A 20179-nucleotide genomic window follows, 5' to 3' on the forward strand; every position below is an offset into this window, starting at 1 on the left:
ACTGACATTCCTGTCTCTTTGTCCTGCTCATTCAGCTCCAGACCAGCTGTGTGTGTGTGTGTGTGTGTGTGTGTGTGTGTGTGTGGTTACTGTACGGCTCTCCTCATCTAGTCCCAGTGCTGCTTTATGAACAACTTACCTGGCTCAGTCCCAAAATGCACCCGATTCTAAGTCTCTACACTGTATTGTGCTACTGTCCCTGAGTCCAGCCGAATGAACAGATAAAACAGCTTGTCTGTGCTGACTGCCGAGTCGCCCTGGCTGCTGCTACCGCCTGATGAGAGCTGATGGCTGGTGATTTTCACCCCCGGAGAGAGAGGATGGATGGGGTTGGATGGATGGTACGGCTACCTGGTTTAAGACACTAGCTCTAGCCTTCTCAGCTGAGCTGTGCTGTGTTGTAATAACACACATTCGTCCCGGAATACATTTTGAGCATGGCCAAGGATGGGCAGCAGGTTATGCCTGTGTGTAATTAATGGGGTTTAGAAGAAGTTCAGTTTGAGGGTGAGATTAAACTGCTCCCAGAACCTATGGTGCTGTACTTGACGGTACCTCAGCCTCGTCGAAGGTCAGCAGCAGGTCCGATGTGCCAGAGAGGATGCCCCGGGAGCCGTCGATGAGGTAATCTCGAGCGGGGACGGAGTAAGGGTCTGCTTTCAACATAGATGCTGCCTGCACCAGCTTGGTGCATGCAGTCTCCACCCTGAGAGAGGGAAAGAGGAACAGTGGAAAACAATACCACTAAACAATAATGTAACATAGATCATTTAGGGTCTCCAAAAGCCAGTAGGGCAACAGGGCAGTAGGGCCAATCTCCTGTTGTTAAAAGTGATCATGGATAAAAGTGTATATACATAGCAGCAGTGTGTCTAGGTGGAACTGCTGACTTGACGACAAAGAAAAACGAAACGCTCTTTCATGTTTTAAACACAACTACTTTCTCACATTCTAAATCAGTATACCGCCTCCAGTCATATACTGCAAGGCAAGCAGATTAAGCCCATTGTCAATATGAAGAGCTTCTATTAGTCTCACAATATATCTCACACTATAGCATCCCATAGCAGGTTTCATGAAAATGGCCTCGGGTGTGTACTGCTGCTGCAGAGGAGATGCAGTATATTTAAGAAACCTTTTAGTTAGCGAAACACAGGCAGGCTCGATATCATAGCTCAAGCCTCATATGTGCCGTATATCATCGAACCTCCAACCCCACGGTACGATGCACAGAAACAGGCCAAAGACAGACATGTTCCAATTCCCACAGAATCCCGACTTCCTACTAAAGCCTGCGGGCCAAACACTCTTCTCCTCTGTTTAATAGGGAACTGGGAACTAGCATTATTCGTCCCCCCCACAGTGCTGGAAGGCAAGGCACTGTGTTTGCAGGAAGGGCCAGACTAGAGAAGTTCAGTTTGAGTTTCCATTATAGCTGAGGCAGAATTGCCGCTGGTCTCTTAAAGCCTGTGGTAATGTATGTGCATATTAAAACAGGAAGAGTGCTGGGAAGTGACACTTGCAGGCTGGCGGTGTCTGTGTGTAGTTTGTAGTGTAGGCAACGCCATGGCCATGTGTTCGATTCCCACTGGGGTCACATGTAAAATGTATGCACTCAACTGTAAGTCACTTAGATCAAAGCATATATTATGTATTATTAATGCATCGACACTGAACAAAAATTTCAACGCAACATGCATCAATTTCAACAGTTTTACTGAGTTACAGTTCATATAAGGAAATCAGTCAATTGATTAGGTCCTAATCTATGGATTTCACAGGACTGGGCATAGGCCCACCCACTTGGGAGACAAGCCCACCCACTAGGAGCCAGGCCCAGCCAATTGCAATGAGTTTTTCACCACAAAAGGGCTTTATTACAGACAGAAATACTCCTCAGTTTCATCAGCTGTCAGGGTGGCTGGTCTCAGACGATCCTGAAGGTGAAGAAGCCGGATGTGGAGGTCCTGGGCTGGCGTGGCTAACCGTGATCTGCAGTTGTGAGGTCGGTTGGACGTACTGCCGGCTTATGGTAGAGAAATGAACATTAAATTCTCTGGCAACAGCTCTTGTGGACATTCCTGCAGTCAGCATGCCAATTGCACGCTCCCTTAACTTGGCATTGTGTTGTGTGACAAAAAAAGCACATTTAAGAGCGGCCTTTTATTGTCCGCAGCACAAGGGGAATCTGTGTAATGATCATGCTGTTTAATCAGCTCCTTGATATTCCACACCTGTCAGGTGGATGGATTATCTTGGCAAAGGAAAAAATGCTCAAAATTTGTGCACAACATTTGAGAGAAATAAGCTTTTTGTGTGTATGGAACATTTCTGTGATCTTTTATTTCAGCTCATGAATGATGGGACCAACACTTTACATGTTGCGTTTATATTTTTTCAGTATAATATTATGTATGTTACGTTAGTGCAGCCAGCACTGTCCTTCAGCAGCCAACCCCATGCTATGCTACATTACTGGACCAGACCAGGATCAATGCACACGCTAATTATAGTGAAGGAGATATGTATAGTTAAGGAGACACATTCCAGCATTTGTATCTGATGGATGAAGACATGGTGACGATGTGACTTCAAGGTGCCAAATGGGTTCAGGGTGCCTCCGTGACCTCTATGACCTACGCCTGCCAATTGCTTTTCATCCGTGAACTTGTTGGGCGTCCCGTGACCCCGTCGTGACCCAGTCAGCCCCTATTGTATTACTGAGTTATAGACGGAGGTGACGGGGGCGAGGGTGTAAAGGCTAAGAAGGGATCGCAGAGTCTCAACAAAGCAGCTGGGCTACAGATTATTGCTAGATCGAGTGGAGTAGGAAGAGATCTCAGGAGGGAGATACTGGAGGAGGAAAGATTAATATCCTTCTTGATTAATTTATTCAGGGAGTGACTTATCGTTAGATTACTGTTTAAAATGATAAAAAGGTAATATAGACTCAGTGGCCAGTTTATAAGGTAACAGATCGAACCACCCAAAACACGCAGCCAACATTCTGCACACCACTGTTGTACTGTGCCGATATTTGTCAGTTTGTGGCCCGCCTGTTGCCATTCTCCTTCAACCTCTCATCAACGAGCTGTTTTCAAACATAGGACTGCCACTGACTGGATGTTTTTTGTTTGTTGCACCATTCTTAGTAAACTCTAGACACTGTCGTGCATGTAAAGCCCAGGAGGCAGGCCATTTGTGAGATACTGGAACTGGTGCGCCTGGCACCGACGATCATACCACCCTCAATGTTGCTTAGGTCACTCGTTTTGCCCATTCTAGCATTCAATCAAACGCATTGATGCCCGTCTGCCTGCTTTATATAGCAAGCCACGGACACGTGACTCACTGTCTATAGGAGTGAACCATTTTCGTGAACGGGGTGGTGGACCTAATAAACTGGCCACTGAGCGTAGATTGAATCAATACGTCCAAAGAAAACTACTGGCTGAAAATACATTTTAACAGCATGTCTTCACTAGGGGCTTAGCTTTGGTCGAGGTTGTGTAAGAGCAGCTGTCCAGGAAGGAAGACCATATAGAAACCTAACAGTGTTCCTTCCTGCTTCACTAGAAAATAGTAGCCTTTGAGGAAGCCAGCAACTCACTAGCAGTAGCAGGCAGCACCCCAGCACAGTGTTTATAATACACCATGGAAGCACAGGACTGACTGACTGAGGCGCCACTACCAGCCCCCTAACCCTAAGGGCCCTGGTCAAAAGTGCACTATATAGGGAGTAGGGTGCCATTTGGGACACAATCTAAGACAGTATTTATAATAGACCAGGGAGGGCAGGGCTGTGAATCTGAGGCACTTAACATGCCATCTCTGACCTTTGCGTGCTGGCCTGGGTGCAAGCAGCCATTACTGTCTGCAGCAGATAGCAGAGAGGGAGAGAACAGGACAAAGAGAGAGTACAGAAGTTCATACTCATCATCATTAACTAATGACTAAATTGGATAGATTGGTAAATAATAAATAAGGTGAAAAAGTTTGGGGGCTGAGAATCGAGGAGAGTTGTTCTTTGTGTACTTACTTGATGAAAGCTGGAGGCATATCTCTCTTCATTATCTGGTCCTCTGTAGTCTGGACAGTGTCTTTCCCCACCTAGAACAGAAACACAGGGAGAGCACATTACCACATGCTGTAGGGCCAGTTTCCTGGACACTCCTATAGACTAAGTAATCACTTTTATATTAGTTAATAATGGAGTGTCTTCATTGAGCATCTGGGTCCGATAAACCCAGAACCTTTGATCTTCCTTGTTGTCTTTAATCATGTATTGTCACATCTTGTTAGTCAACGATGATATAAACAATTGTCTCAACAAGCAGGTCACTGGAGGAGAGCCAGGGCAACACACAGACACAAAGTAATGTGTAAAACAGCTGAATGCCTCTTCTCTCTCACACATGGCTACTATGACTAATTTCTCCCAGTATGACCTCACACTCACACAAGGAATGATCAAAACCATTCATAGAAGACAGAGGAAAATCTGTTTGTCAATTACAGAGAGGAGTAGTTTCTTATTGCAGATGTTCAAACCGACGGACAGGGAGGGAATGCCTCGGTGTCAGTTATTGTCTATTAGTCTCTCCCCGACCCGATAGACAACTGAGCCCTGAGCTTCGAGCTCGCTCTGCAAGCGAGGCTGTTAATGCCTGATTCAGATGGGGCTTGTTGGCTGACTGATCCCGTCTCTCTCACACACACACACACACACACACACACACACACACACACACACACACACAGAGGATCATATTCAACAAAATGTTAACATGCCCACTACAACTCCAGTTAACAAGCACCACGACTTCAACTTGATACTACGACCACAACTTCATCAGCTACACTGGTGTATCTAAAAGTAAGGAATTTTGGGAACTTTGATACAAAGGGAAATTATAATGAAGTTGCATAATAAACTTAACAAAATAATGTTCTACAATTTGTAGTATGTTCATGAGTATTAGTAGGGTTGTTTCAGGCCAGGTCACAAAGTCCACAAAAAAAATCCTGAACCTGGTTATTAGGAATGGGACATTAGTGGTGAGGTGGTGAGACTCTACTCTTCACTGCTCCACCAGTTCATCACAGTCAGTGACCATTCTTTCCAGGAAGCTGACGTCATGGAGTCTGCATGGGGCAGAGCCAGAAGCACATTACTGTCTTCTCATTGGTCCAGTGGGACTGTGGAAGTAGAGCGTCCAACACCACCGTTCGTCAATTAAACACAAAGGTTGATGCCAGGCTAAAAGTGGAGAGATGCTGAGAGAGAATGGGCCCCAGGACTCTTCCAGGTCATGTCATAAAGTTACAAACCAAAAACTCCTGACCCTAGTAGTTATTAGGAATGTGAGGTGAAAGCTCAAGGATGCTTCAACAGTAACCAGCTCAGCTCGAGACCGTGAGCAGCACAGACATTCCAGAAAGCTGATGTACTATAGTGTGGTCCGAGTTGGACCGAAGCACATTGGTTTCATCGGTCAATTGGAAGTAAGTTACTGAACAGGACTCTCTCCTGCCCTTTAGTTCAAATCCACTCAGTTGGTTTGTGTGTCCTACATCTAAAAAGGACTCTCCCCTGTTCCCCTAACCTTTAGTTGAACGGCCCTGTAACTACCCTGGAACCCTGGATAGTTGTTTTTATGCTAGCTGCCACCTCACAGAGAGAGCTGAGCAGTTACTTTAGATTTAGCCTGGCATTCGCTCTTTGTTTAATTTATAAATGCTCAGTGGACAAAAGTTACAGTACCAGTATAGGGCTGCACCAAATATTGCAATTTGATCAAATCAAATCTTATTGGCCACATACAAATGGTTAGCAGATGTTAATGCAAGTGTAGCGAAATGCTTGTCTTCTAGTTCCGACTGTGCAGTAATATCTAACGAGTTATCTAACAAATTCAAAATGACTACCTTATACACAGTAAAGGGATGAATAGGTGAGTATAGATATATGGATGAGCGATGGCCGTGCGGCATAGGCAAGATGCAGTAGGTGGTATAGAATACAGTATATACAAATATTAGATGAGTAATGTAGGATATGTAGACATTATTAAAGTGGCAGTATTTAAAGTGACTAGTGATACCTTTATTAAATCCATTTATTAAAGTGGCCAGAGATTTGAGTCTGTGTGTTGCCAGCAGCCACTCAATGTTAGTGGTGGCTGTTTAACAGTCTGATGGCCTTTAGATAGAAGCTGTTTTTCAGTCTCTTGGTTCTTGCTTTGATGCACCCGTACTGATCTCGCCTTCTGGATGGAAGCGGGGTGAACAGGCAGTGGCTCGGGTGGTTGTTGTCCTTGATGATATTTTGGCCTTCCTGTGACATCAGGTGCTGTAGGTGTCCTGGAAGGCAGGTAGTTTGCCCCCAGTATTGCGTTATGCAATAAGGGTGTCCAGACCCCAGTGGAATCTTTCAGAGTGCTAAACACTGACACATGGCCAGAAGACCAGGCCAGCCTTCTCACCTTTGGCGATGATGGTGTGGCAGACCTGATGAGGCATTCAAGGAGCCTCTAGAGAGGTAAGAATTTACTTGACACTACATGGCCATATGAGACACATGTTATGTTTGCATATTTGCAAACTCACTTGCTCTGTTCAATCCTGCAGATCGGGGTGCAACATGGCTCCAATCCAGGATGAGTGGCAGGGGCTGAAAATCCTGGTCAGCCACAGTTTCAAGGACAAGTTCTACAGTGGCCTGTGGAAGACCATGTTGACAAAGGACCCCTACAGGGACGATTACAAGGTAGGCTAACAGTCCTGATTGGTTATGTATGGTATCCCTCTATGGTTGGTTTTGATAAGTTACATGCATGATAAGAGTTTAAATGAAATTGAAAGATATATTTTCCCTAGAACATACTGGAGCTGATGCAGCTTATGCTGGTGCTGCCCATTCCAGCCGCCCAGTGTGAGTGAGGCTTCTCTGGGCAGAACCGGATTAAGAATTCGACAAGAAGCTGCCTTTTTTGTAATCCGTGGTTGACTGTAGACCACATATGTGTTTGAGCCGTTGAATTGCGACTACTTTGTGATGATATACAGTGTATTCGGAAAGTAATCAGACACCTTCACTTTTTCAACATTTTGTGACGTTACAGTCTTATTCTAAAATGGATTAAATGTGTCTCCTTTAAAAAAAAAACGGAAATATCACATTTACCTAAGTATTAAGACCCTTTACTCAGTACTTTGTTGAAGCACCTTTGGCAGCAATTACAGCCTTGAGTCTTTTTGCGTATGACGCTACAAGCTTGGCACACCTGTATTTGGGGAATTTTTCCCATTCTTCTCTGCAGATCCTCTCAAGCCTGCCAGGTTGGATGGGGAGCGTTGCTGCACAGCTATTGTCAGGTCTCTCCAGAGATGTTTGATGAGGTTTAAGTCCGGGCAATGGCTGGACCACTCAAGGACATTCAGAGACTTGTCCCAAAGCCACTCCTGCATTTTCTTGGCTGTGCGCTTCGGGTCGTTGTCCTGTTGGAAGGTGAACATTCACCCCAGTCTGAGGTCCTGAGCGCTCTGGAGCAGGTTTTCATCAAGGATTGCTCAGTGCTCCGTTCATCTTTCCCTCGATCCTGACTAGTCTCCCAGTCCCTGCTGCTGAAAAACATGCCCACAGCGTGATGCTGCCACCACCATGCATCACTGTTGGGATGGCGCCAGGTTTCCTCCAGACGTGACGCTTGGCATTCAGGCTAAATAGTTCAATCTTGGTTTCCTCAGATCAAAAGTCTTGTTTCTCATGGTCAGTCCTTTAGGTGCCTTTTGGCAAACTCCAAGCGGGCTGTCAAGAGCCTTGTACTGAGGAGTGGCTTCCATCTGGCCACTCTACCATAAATGCCTGATTGGTGGAGTGCTGAAGAGATGGTTGTCCCCTTAGAAGTTTTTCCCATCTTATTGGTCACCTCCCTGACCAAGGTCCTTCTCCCTCGAGTGCTCAGTTTGGCCAGCCGGCCAGCTCTAGGAAGAGTCTTGGTGGTTCTAAACTTCTTCCATTTAAGAATGATGGAAGCCATTGTGTTCTTGGGGACCTTAAATGTTGCAGAAATGTTTTGGTATCCTTCCACAGATCTGTGCCTCGACACAATCCTGTCTCGGAGCTCTACGGACAAGTCCTTCAACCTCATGGCTTGGTTTTTGCTCTGACATGCACTGTCAACTCTGGGACCTTATATAGACACGTGTGTGCCTTTCCAAATCATGTCCGATCAATGTAATTTACCGCAGGTGGACTCCAATCAAGTTGTAGAAACATCTCAAGGATGATCAATAGAAACAGGATGCACCTGAGCTCAATTTTGAGTCACATAGCAAAGGGTCTGAATACTTGTGTAAATAAAGTGTTTGTTTTTTATTTGAATAAAAAACATCCCCAAAAATAAACCTGTTTTTGCTTTGTCCTTATGGGGTATTGTGTGTAGATTTATTTTTTATTAAACCACTTCAGAATAAGGCTGTAACATAAAAAGTCAAGGGGTTTGAAATGGAATTACTTATATTATGAAACAAAGTGGAAAGCAGCATGGTTCTTGTTTGGAACAATTGACCTAACAGAAAAGCATGAAAACTTTGTGACTAACAGCGAGGAAGCGTAATTGTGGTGCTTGTGTGATAGGGGTGGCGCTTGGTGTGTGTGGGACAGTGGAGGCTCCTCAAAAGAGGAAGGGGAGGACCATCCTCCTCAGTGAATAAAAAAAAATTATAATAATTGTTAAAGATTCAAATATGTTAGACTTTTTAGATAAAAACTAGACTAAATATATTTGTATATGATTAAAATACACTGTTTTCCAATAAAGGTCTACAGTAACTTCAACAGCACTGTCTGGGGTAGCACCATGGTGTAGCCAGAGGACATCTAGCTTCCGCCCTCCTCTGGCTACATTGACTTCAATACAAAACTTCGGAGGCTCGTTGGCCTCCCCCTTCCACAGACATACATGATAATTATGACCACTTCCGGAGGGTGTCCTCCAATCAATCACAGCTTTTGCGGTATAAACTGACATGTTGTCCATCCAATCATAGAATGGTGTCATTGTTGGATAGAGATTAAGAGTGAAGAGTGACAGTTTAGCATTTTAAAATTACAGGAGACGGAGGTGGTATATTATAAATTGTTTTCTTGGTTTTAGAACTTTATTTTTGTGTCCAGTTAGTGCAATTAATTTACATTTGTCTTGCTAATTTCAGTAGCTAGCTAGCAGCGGGAGAGGGCAGTTTTCTCCGCCAGAATGGTAGAATGGCCAACATTGCCGAAGATGCTGTGGACATTTTGTTGAAGAACCCATTTCATTCTCTGGGGTACACGGAAAAGATCTGAATTAAAAGTGAGGGTCGACCTCTGCCTGAGATCAGTTTCATGAAGAAGGATGAAAAGGTGAGGGTGTTCAATACTAACTGGTATCAAAAGTATATCTGGTCAACAGGGAGCCTTTCATCAAGCCGCCTGTATTGCTGGTCTTGCCTGATTTTTGGAAAGTCTGAGCCTTGGTCGAAAGGTGGGTGCAGTAATCTGAAGAACATCGATAGTTTAGCTAAATGGCTAAACAAAAGCAGGGAGCATACAAATGCCCACATCGGATTCAAGATTCTGGGAAGAAGCTACATCGATTATGACGAAGGTCTGCATATTCAAACTACGCAACACAATGAGAAAGTAAGAAGAAACATGGATGTTATTAAGCTGCTTATCAACACCACTGCGTTTTTGGGCATGTAATAATTTGCTTTTAGAGGACACGACGAGAGGGAAAGTTCCGCCAACAAGTGTAACTACAAGGAGCTTGCAGAGGTAATTGCATGATACAATGCTTTACTTGCCGAACAAATGGACATTTCTACTGTCTTTTCTGGGATGTTGAAAATAATTCAGAATGATTTGATAGCTTCCATCGCATCATCCATTAAAAGTTAGATTAAAGAGAGAGGTTAACACAGCATATTCTTTCTTGGGCGCTCAAGTATACTTTCCACTTTCCTCCAGTGTTAATTTAATAAAGATGATAACACATAATTAGTCCGGACAAGCAAAAACCCATGACATAAATGTTGCAGGAACCTAGACTACAGCTAAACATTAGAAATCTGACATGCTGTATGGGATGAAAACAAGATCATTTTTCAGTCTGATAATTAATAAGAGGAGCTGCATACAGCCTATGCGTCCTGTCCATCTGGTCAGGGTAAACTAATTGGTAATGTAATTTAATGTATTTACACTCAATTTGTGTGTCAGGGGAAAATGTGAATGTGATCAAATTTTGTATATATTCCAAATTGGGCTGGCTGGGTTCAAAATGATTAACTGGAAACAATTCATCAACATAATAGCGATGACAGATGTGAGTACATGTTTTATAAAGCCTACAGTTGCTACAGCCTGCATGATGCAAACATGCATAAAGCAAGCTCAGCCCTGTAAGTTCTATTCTCTATCAGTTGTTGTCTATGTGTCTGGGTAGAGGAAATCCCCCTCCTAATTGTCACGTTCTGACCTTTATTTCCTGTGTTTTGTATTTAGTTAGTATGGTCAGGGCGTGAGTTGGGTGGGCAGTCTGTTTGTTTTTCTATAATTTGGGTATTTCTATGTTTCGGCCTAGTATGGTTCTCAATCAGAGGCAGGTGTCATTAGTTGTCTCTGATTGAGAATCATACTTAGGTAGCCTGGGTTTCACTGTGTGTTGGTGGGTGATTGTTCCTGTCTTTGTGTTTGCATCAGATGGGACTGTTTTAGGTTTTCTCACATTTGTTGTTTTTGTTAGTTATCTCATGTGTAGTTTCTTTATAAATTAAAGAATATGAATAACCACCACGCTGCGCTTTGGTCCGCCTCTCCTTCAGATGAAGAAAACCATTACACTAATCTACTCTAAATATAATTTATATGAACAAATCAGGTAGCTGCAGTTTAACAGGTTTTCATCCAACCCAGGGCCAGGAGTTTTTAAACCATGTGACCTGATTAGGGAAAAACTGGTCCCATCATAGACCATATAAAACCTTTTAACGACTGATTAATCACTGTCATACCTTATGAAAAGGTCCAGAGTTTTCCTAGTTAGGTTAACATATAAGGAAAAATTCCAGACCCCAGGGGGTAAAAAATTGCCCCACCGCTCTGGGACATATGGTGTGACCAGTTTGCTTGCAGTTGTCTGTTATGAAACAACAAAGAAGGCGCTCTCATCCACACACATGAAAACACTACAGCCACTTAGAAAAACTACCAATTCTAGCAAATTTTTCTAAAAACAAGCCTGAAACTCTTTCTAACGACTGTTGACATCTAGTGGAAGCGCTAGGAACTGCAATCTTGGAGATGTTCGCCTCATATTAAACATGACAGCCATTGGAAACAGTGGTAGGCTGGATTCTATATTTTTTTGGAAGCTTTGTTCTCTGGTTTTTGCCTGCCATATCAGTTCTGTTATACTCACAGGCATTATTTTAACAGTTGCAGAAACTTTAGAGTGTTTTCTATCCAAATCTACCAATTAAATGCATATCCTAGCTTCTGGGCCTGAGTAACAGGCATGTTTCTACTAACTTTTATTGTAGTTTTTAAAAACTTTTTGTCTGGACTTATTAGTGCACGTGCCTTAATAAGCATTTGGATTACTGGACAAAACATGCAAACAAAAAGGAGGTATTTGGTCATAAAGAGTGACATTATCGAACAAAACAAACATTTGTCTAACATGGAGACCTGGGAGTGCCACCAGATGAAGATCAAAGGTAAGTGATTAATTTTAACCTCTTGAAACTAGGAGGCACTATTTTCATTTTTGGAAAAATAACGTTCCCAAAGTAAACCGCCTATTTTCTCAGGACCAGATGCTAGAATATGCATATTGGCAGCTTAGGATAGAAAACACTAAAGTTTCCAAAACTGTAAAAATATTGTCTGTGAGTATAATATAACTGATATTGCAGGTGAAAGCCTAAGAAAAATCCAATCAGGAAGTGACTCATGTTTTGAAACTGTTGTCTTCCTATGTACCCCTATAGGCTACTGAAAGGGATATCAACCAGATTCCTTTTCTACGTATTCCCTAAGGTGTCTACAGCATTGTGACGTAGTTTCACGACTTTATGTTGAAGAATTAGCGTAAACGACTACATTGCGTAAGTGGCCAGCTGAGGGCTCTCAGAGTGATTCTTGCGTAAAAGACAGAGGTAGTCATTTTTCCTCTCTCTCCTACTGAAAAGCCAATTGTCCCGGTTGATATATTATCGAATAGATATTTGAAAAACACCTTGAGGATTGATTATAAAAAATGTTTGCCATGTTTCTGTCGATATTATGGATCTAATTTTGAGATTTTTTTTGGCGTTGTCGTGACCACAATTTCCGGTGGATTTCTCAACAAAACGTGGACAAGAAACGGATGTATTTTGGCTATAAAAATAATCTTTATGGAACAAAAGGAACATTTGCTGTCTAACTGGGAGTCTCGTGAGTGAAAACATCCGAAGCCCATCAAAGGTAATTTGATTGCATTTCTGATTTTCGTGACCAAGCTTCCTGCTGCTAGCTGGACATAATGTCTAATAATTGTCTTGCTTTGGCTGTAAAGCATAATTTCAAAATCTGAGATGACAGGGTGATTAACAAAAGGCTAAGCTGTTTTTCACTAAGACGGTCTTACAGTAGCAACACTCTAAGGTAGCACCATAGTGTAGCCGGAGGACAGCTAGCTTCCATCCTCCTCTGGGTACATTGACTTCAATACTAAGACTAGGAGGGAATAGGCAACATACACGTTTCCTGAACCACAACGCACACAGACCTTCAGGTCTGAGGTAGGCTACTCTTTGAATCTAACTTTTCTAAAGTGCAAAAAGAGCAGTGGTGGTTATGTAATGGTTGGAAATTCTTCATTTCAAGAGAGGGGTTCTACCCGCACACTGCAAAATAAATTATATTCAGACTAAGTCTTTCGACTGACCCAGACGGTCATTGTGGCAGTATGATGTCACACCAAACAACCTGATGTCAAGCAGGCCTACTAGCCAGCCAGGGCCCTATTTCCAACTGCCAATAGAACAGAACAGACCAGTGCAGTGATGTGAGGACTAAACCCTTGCATTGTGAATGAGCTAGATAAAGTGGACGGGCCGAGGGAACAGACAAGGCCTTGTTGACATGCACTCACAGAGAAGACAGAGAGAAGAAATGCCACTCAAAGCCTGGAGGACTGAGGCAGTGACACAGAGAGAAAGACACAGCCTGGTTTTCAGAGGGGGTGCTAGCACCAGATGCTAGGCTGGTTCTTTATATGGTAACATTCTATTAGGCCTAAGTAAGTGTCCTCATTGACATCTAGAAAAATCGCTCGCTCTGAACGTGTTATAGAAGGAACGTATTTGCCATTAACTGTGTAATAGCAAAAGGATGTAGTATCCAAACATGTTCCTAATCACAGGAAGCATGTGTGACACGTGAAGTGAAGAAGCAAAGAGATTCATTTTCTGTAACAATCTGCAGAGGCTTCAGCACTAACAGCTCCTCATTAGGGCGACCATGAGGTAGTCAGGTGAAGGTGATCCGTTTGGCTTTTCCTTTCTTTACTAAAATATGCCTCTTAAATAGGAAAGCAAAGTTAAGTAAAGTTAAGAAATAACTGAAACGTTATGTTGGCAACTGCACATTAGGGCAAATACTAAATCGAGAAATAGAGACAAACAATGCGACCAAGGACCAAGTACTGTAGCTGGCAATTCGACTGAAGTGGTTTTAGAGACACTACTAACAGAAATTTGCACTGGCAATGAGAAACTGTCTAAGCGGATTAAGAAAATATCTGATGTAAAGAAAATAAAGAAATCAAGGTGGGAATCCCTGATATGACTGAAGTAGGCAAACACTTGGAGGCCGAAATTGTCTTAACCCTGGAGAAAAACGCGCAAGAAAATCGCCAGAAAACCACATCTGAACAAAAATACATAATTACAGGCTTACTAAAGATTAAACGGGACGGAGGACTTCAGTCGTTGTTCAAATCTTCATTTCGTAGGTTTCCCCGAATGCTGTGGAACAACTGGAATGGAAGAATTACTGGAAAAGGTAATACTATTGTTACGGCTCTCTTCTATCTCCTCCTCTGACGAAGAGGTAGAACAAGGATCGGACCAAAATGCAGCGTGATGATGATTCATGATATATTTTAATGAAGAAAAACCTATACATACAGAAACTACAAAACTAACAAAATGAAATAATGAAAACCGAAACAGCCCTATCTGGTGCAAACACAAAGACAGGAACAATCACCCACAAACACACAGTGAAACCCAGGCTACCTAAATATGGTTCCCAATCAGAGACAACGAGAATCACCTGACTCTGATTGAGAACCTCAGGCAGCCATAGACTATGCTAGACACCCCTACTCAGCCACAATCCCAATACCTACTAAAACCCCAATACAAAAACACAACACAAAATAAACCCATGTCACACCCTGACCTGACCAAATAAATATATAAACACAAAATACTAAGACCAGGGTCGTGACAACTATAACTACTGGGCCAGGAGAACTTCACAAGGGCTCCCACAATCGAACGAGCACATCAAACAGGGGACACGAGCAGCAAACCAAGGGGCATCATCGCAAAGTTCCTTAGCTATAGGGACAAAGCTAAAGTTCTACGACTGGCCATCAATGCCCCCCAAAAAAGGAGTCGGACCTTTGTTGTATGAGGGCCATCGGATCTAGCTACATCAACACTGACATGAGCAGAAATCTCCACATGAAACAGAGAGAACCCCGCACAACTACGGGTCAAATGGAAGGAAAGAGGCATAACACTGAAATAAGCAAAAGAAGCTACCCGATTCCTGGATAACCTGGACAAGGAAAACGGTGGAAATGGCATTGGATGAACTGTATAGACTACAGGACAGCTTTCCAACCGACGATGTACGACAGATGGGGCATGGGCCTATTGGACTATTACAGTACACCCCACCACATCAAAATAAACAAAAGAGGAAGGTATATGCTGTTAATGGCTTCTCCGATTAAGAGCATTGAGCCATTAACTGACAGTTTCCCCGAACCGACTAGGTGAAAAATCTGGCTGTGACCTTGAGCAAGGCCTAATCACTCCTGCAAGCTTCTTTGGATAAGAGCGTCTGCTAAATGACTAAAATGTTAAAATCACACGCCTATTGAAAAGACAATTACAGCACCACTTAGGTGATCTGTCCAAATGAATAACACTTTAATGACTATTGGCCATGCAGCCTAAATGACAACTCATTAATTGGCAGGCTATAGCCATGATCTGTTTTGTTTAAGAAACGAACTGACAAGGGAAGCTTGCTATGATCTGGACAATTCTTTTTGAATGCTCCCCAGCCGACAGGCTATAAAGGCCTGAGTAAATGGGAAGAATTTAAATGTCCCACGTGAAAAAAAGACTGGGAGAGATCAAATGTTTTACAGCCTAAGATGCTGAAATTGTAAACACACTGCACTTTTATTTCCGTTGCTGGCTCTCTTTATTCTTATTATATTTACTTTTGCCCAATTAAGGCATGATATAGGAGAAATTGATATATGAATAAAAAAATGTGTTTTACCACTTTGGGCAACACGATAGGGGGGTGCACATGACCAAAATAATGTTTACACACCTGCTCGTCGAACATCTCATTCCAAAATCATGGGCATTAATATGGAGCTGGTCCCCTCTTTCTTTTTTTCTTTCACCTTTATTTAACCAGGTAGGCTAGTTGAGAACAAGTTCTTATTTACAACTGCAACCTAGCCAAGATAAAGAAAAGTAGTTTGACAGATACAACAACAGAGTTACACATGGAATAAACAAACATACAATCAATAATACAGTAGAAAAAGTCGATATACAGTGTGTGCAAATGTGGTAAGATAAGGGAGGTAAGGCTATAAATAGGCCATGATGGCAAAGTAATTACAATATACCAATTAAAGTATACCTAATATACCAATTAGGTCGCAGTTGCAAATGAGAACTTGTTCTCAACTAGCCTACCTGGTTAAATAAAGGTGAAATAAAATAAATTAATAAAAGAGTGATAGATAGATGTGCAGAACATTCATGTATGGGGATGAGGTAGTTCAATGGCCTATTAACAGATGGGCTATGTGCAGGTGCAGTGATCTGTGAGCTGCTCTGACAGCTGGTGCTTAAAGCTTGTGAGGGAGATATGAGTCTCCAGCTTCAGTGATTTTTGCGGTTCCTTCCAGTCATTGGCAGCAGAGAACTGGAAGGAGAGGCGGCCAAAGGAGGAATTGGCTTTGGGGGTGACCAGTGAGATATGGGTGGGTGCTACGGGTGGGTGCTTCTATGGTGTCCAGTGAGCTGAGATAAGGCGGAGCTTTACCTAGCAAAGACTTGTAGATGACCTGGAGCCAGTGGGTTTGGCGACGAGTACGAAGCGAGGGCCAGCCAACAAGAGCGTACAGGTCGCAATGGTGGGTAGTGTATGGGGCTTTGGTGACAAAAACGGATGGCACTGTGATAACAAATTGGATGCAGTCTGAGTAGAGTGTTGGAGGCTATTTTGTAGAGGACATCGCCAAAGTCAAGGATCGGTAGTATGGTCAGTTTTACGAGGGTATGTTTGGCAGCATGAGTGAAGGTATGTATGGCATTGAAGCTCATCTGGAGGTTATCACAGTGTCCAAAGAAGGGCCGGAAGTATACAGAATGGTGTCGTCTGCGTAGAGTTGGATCAGAGAATCACACGCAGCAAGAGCGACATCATTTATGTATCCAGAGAAGAGATTCGGCCCAAGAATTGAACCCTGTGGCACCCCCATAGAGACTGCCAGAGGTCAACAGTTCCTCCGATTTCACACACCGGACTCTATCAGAGAAGTAGTTTGTGAACCGGGCAAGGCAGTCATTTGAGAAACCAAGGCTGTTGAGTCTGCCGATAAGAATGTGGTGATTAACAGAGTCGAAAGCCTTGGCCAGGCCGATGAATACGCCTGCACAGTAATGTCTCTTATCGATGGCGGTTATGATATCGTTTAGGACCTTGAGCGGGGCTGAGGTGCACCCATGACCAGCTCTGAAACCAGATTGCATACCGGAGAAGGTATGGTGGGATTCGAAATGGTCGGTAATCTGTTTGTTAACTTGGCTTTCGAAGACCTTAGAAAGGCAGGCTAGGATAGATATAGGTCTGTAGCAGTTTGGGTCAAGAGTGTCCCCCCCTTTGAAGAGGGGGATAATTGTGGCAGCTTTCCAATCTTTGGGAATCTCAGACGGTATGAAAGAGAAGTTGAACAGGATAGTAATAGGGGTTGCAACAATTTTGGCAGATAATTTTAGAAAGAGAGGGTCCAGATTGTCTAGACCGGCTGATAAGTAGAGGTCCAGATTATGCAGCTATTACGTATGTCCCCATTATCAGTAAAACATAAACAAAAACCTATTTCTTTCACTTACTTGCTGTGCTGTTTCGTTGTTCATTTGTTCGGTTGTTTCATTCTCAACCAGGATTTCATCGTGCATGTCAAGCAGTGAAGTATCAGCTCTGTCTGTCCGTGGCCTCTCTTCTTCGGTGCACAGTGTCACTGTGTCCGTTTCCATCTTGTCCAGCTAACATTTCACGTAAACCCTGTTTCTTGTCTGCATCGAAGTAGCGATCCTTGTACATAGCATTGAGCATGGTGGCGACACAGCAAAGAGAGAATGCCACCAAATCGCTTGTTCACAGCCTGTTTCCTCAGTTTTGTTGAGCAGGCGTTTCAATTACATGACAGAGGGTATCACGTCTGCTGCAGGCGCAGTTGATGAGCTCATTTCTCGAGTCTGTTGTTCGATTGGAGATAGCTAGTGTGACCATGTTTCCACATTTCAAATGTGTTCTCTAATGCCATTGAAATGGCAGCAGCGGTATGACAACGAGCGCATACATGTGCATGACTTTCCTCAGTACGAAATCCTTGACAACCCACTGTGCTGTCAGACTCAGCATGCTTATGGGGCTGGTCCAAATGTCAGTTGTGAAGCTAATAGCAGTGACGCTATTACTGTGTAACTCGGGTAGAGCAAAATCCGAAAAATAGCTCACTTGGTAGTGTGTACTGGCGCTCGACCAGTCGGTGTAAGCCAACATAACCCACAACAGAGAACGATTGATTGTCAAGGGCAATGAATTCTATTATCTTGCCGTTAATGGATTTCGCCTTTGAGTTGTCTCGCAGAAATGTTCTTACTCTTTCAAATGACTGGTCGACTTGTTGACTGCTCGATCCACACAGCAGACATTGTGGGCTAGCTTAGGAATGCTTTGTTACACGTGTAGCACTAAATTGAACATGGCGTCATTACGTCATGTACCTACGTTATGTACAGTTGAAGTCGGAAGTTGACATACACCTTAGACAAATTCATTAAAACTCAGTTTTTCACAATTCCTGACATTTAATCCTAGTAAAAATTCCCTGTCTTAAAGTGGTGATCCTAACTGATCTATTTTAAGAATGTGAAATGTCAGAATAATAGTAGAGAGAATAATTTATTTCAGCTTTAAATTCTTTCAGAAGGTCGGTCAGAAGTTTACATACACTCAATTAGTATTTGGTAGCATTGCCTTTAAATGGTTTAACTTGGTTAAAACGTTTCGGGTAGCCTTCCACAAGCTTCCTACAATAAGTTGGATGAATTTTGGCCCATTCCTCCTGACAGAGCTGGTGTAACTGAGTCAGGTTTGCAGGCGTCCTTGCTCGCACACGTTTTTTCAGTTCAGCCCACAAATATTCTTTTGGATTGAGGTCAGGGCTTTGTGATGGCCACTCCAATACCTTGACGTCCTTAAGCCATTTTGCCACAACTTTGGAAGTATGATTGGGGTCATTGTCCATTTGGAAGACCCATTTGCGACCAAGCTTTAACTTTCTGACTGATTGATGTCTTGAGATGTTGCTTCAATATATCCACATAGTTTTCTTCCCTCATGATACCATCTATTTTGTGAAGTGCACCAGTCCCTCCAGCAGCAAAGCACCCCCACAACATGATGCTGCCACCCATGTGCTTCACGGTTGGGATGGTGTTCTTCGGCTTGCAAGCCTCCCCCTTTTTCCTCCAAACATAACGATGGTCATTATGGCCAAACAGTTCTGTTTTTGTTACATCCGACCAGAGGACATTTCTCCAAAAAGTACGATCTTTGTCCCCATTTGCAATTGCAAACCATAGTCTGGCTTTTTTATGGTGGTTTTGGAGCTGTGGATTCTTCCTTGCTGAGCGGCCTAACAAGTTATGTCGATATTGGACTCGTTTTACTGTGGATATAGATACTTTTGTACGTGTTTCCTCCAGCATCTTCACAAGGTCCTTGTTCTGGGATTGATTTGCACTTTTTGCACCAAAGTACGTTCATCTCTAGGCGACAGAACGCGTCTCCTTCCTGAGCGGTATGAAGGCAGTGTGGTCTCATGGTGTTTATACTTGTGTACTGTTGTTTGTACAGATGAGCATGGTACCTTCAGGTGTTTGGAAATTGCTCCCAAGAATGAACCAGACCTGTGGAGGTCTTTGCTGATTTGTTTTGATTTTCCCATGATGTCAAGATAGACCTTGAAATACATCCACATGTGCCCCTCCAATTGACTAAAATTATGTCAATTAGCCTATCAGAAGCTTCTAAAGCCGTGACATCATTTTCTGGAATTTAAAAGGCACAGTCAACTTAGCATATGTAAATGTATGCCCACTGGAATTGTGATACAGTGAATTATAAGTGAAATAATCTGTCTGTAAACAATTGTTGGAAAAATGACTTATTTAACCAGGTAGGCTAGTTGAGAACAAGTTCTCATTGACAACTGTGACCTGGCCAAGATAAAGCAAAGCAGTGTGACACAGACAACAACACAAAGTTACACATGGAATAACATGGAATAAACAATATGCAAGCCAATAACACAATAAACAAGTCAATGACACAGTAGAAAAAAAGAAAGTCTAGATACAGTGTGTGCAAAAGGCATGAGGAGGTAGGCAATAAATAGGCCATAGTAGCGAAGAATTACAATTTAGCAGATTAACACTGGAGTGATAAATGAGCAGATGATGATGAGCAAGTAGAGATATCGGTGTGCAAAAGAGCAGAAAAGTAAATAAAAACAGTATGGAGATGAGG

The 20179-nt window shown here is 42.9% G+C and overlaps 1 protein-coding gene across 2 annotated transcripts in view; it reads right to left on the bottom strand.

Moving 5' to 3' along the window:
- Nucleotides 1–20179, bottom strand: part of LOC109899936 (vinculin) — a 76561-nt gene that overhangs the window by 36289 nt on the left and 20093 nt on the right. For both annotated transcript variants that reach the window (XM_020495593.2, XM_031835384.1), the window contains exons 2-3: nt 4040–4110; nt 556–706 (exon numbers count right to left, since the gene is read on the bottom strand). In XM_020495593.2, coding sequence (XP_020351182.2) covers nt 556–706; nt 4040–4110 — 222 coding nt within the window. The remainder of the gene's footprint in view (nt 1–555; nt 707–4039; nt 4111–20179) is intronic.

The sequence above is a fragment of the Oncorhynchus kisutch genome, linkage group LG11, assembly GCF_002021735.2.
Source record: "Oncorhynchus kisutch isolate 150728-3 linkage group LG11, Okis_V2, whole genome shotgun sequence".
Lineage (NCBI taxonomy): Eukaryota > Metazoa > Chordata > Actinopteri > Salmoniformes > Salmonidae > Oncorhynchus > Oncorhynchus kisutch.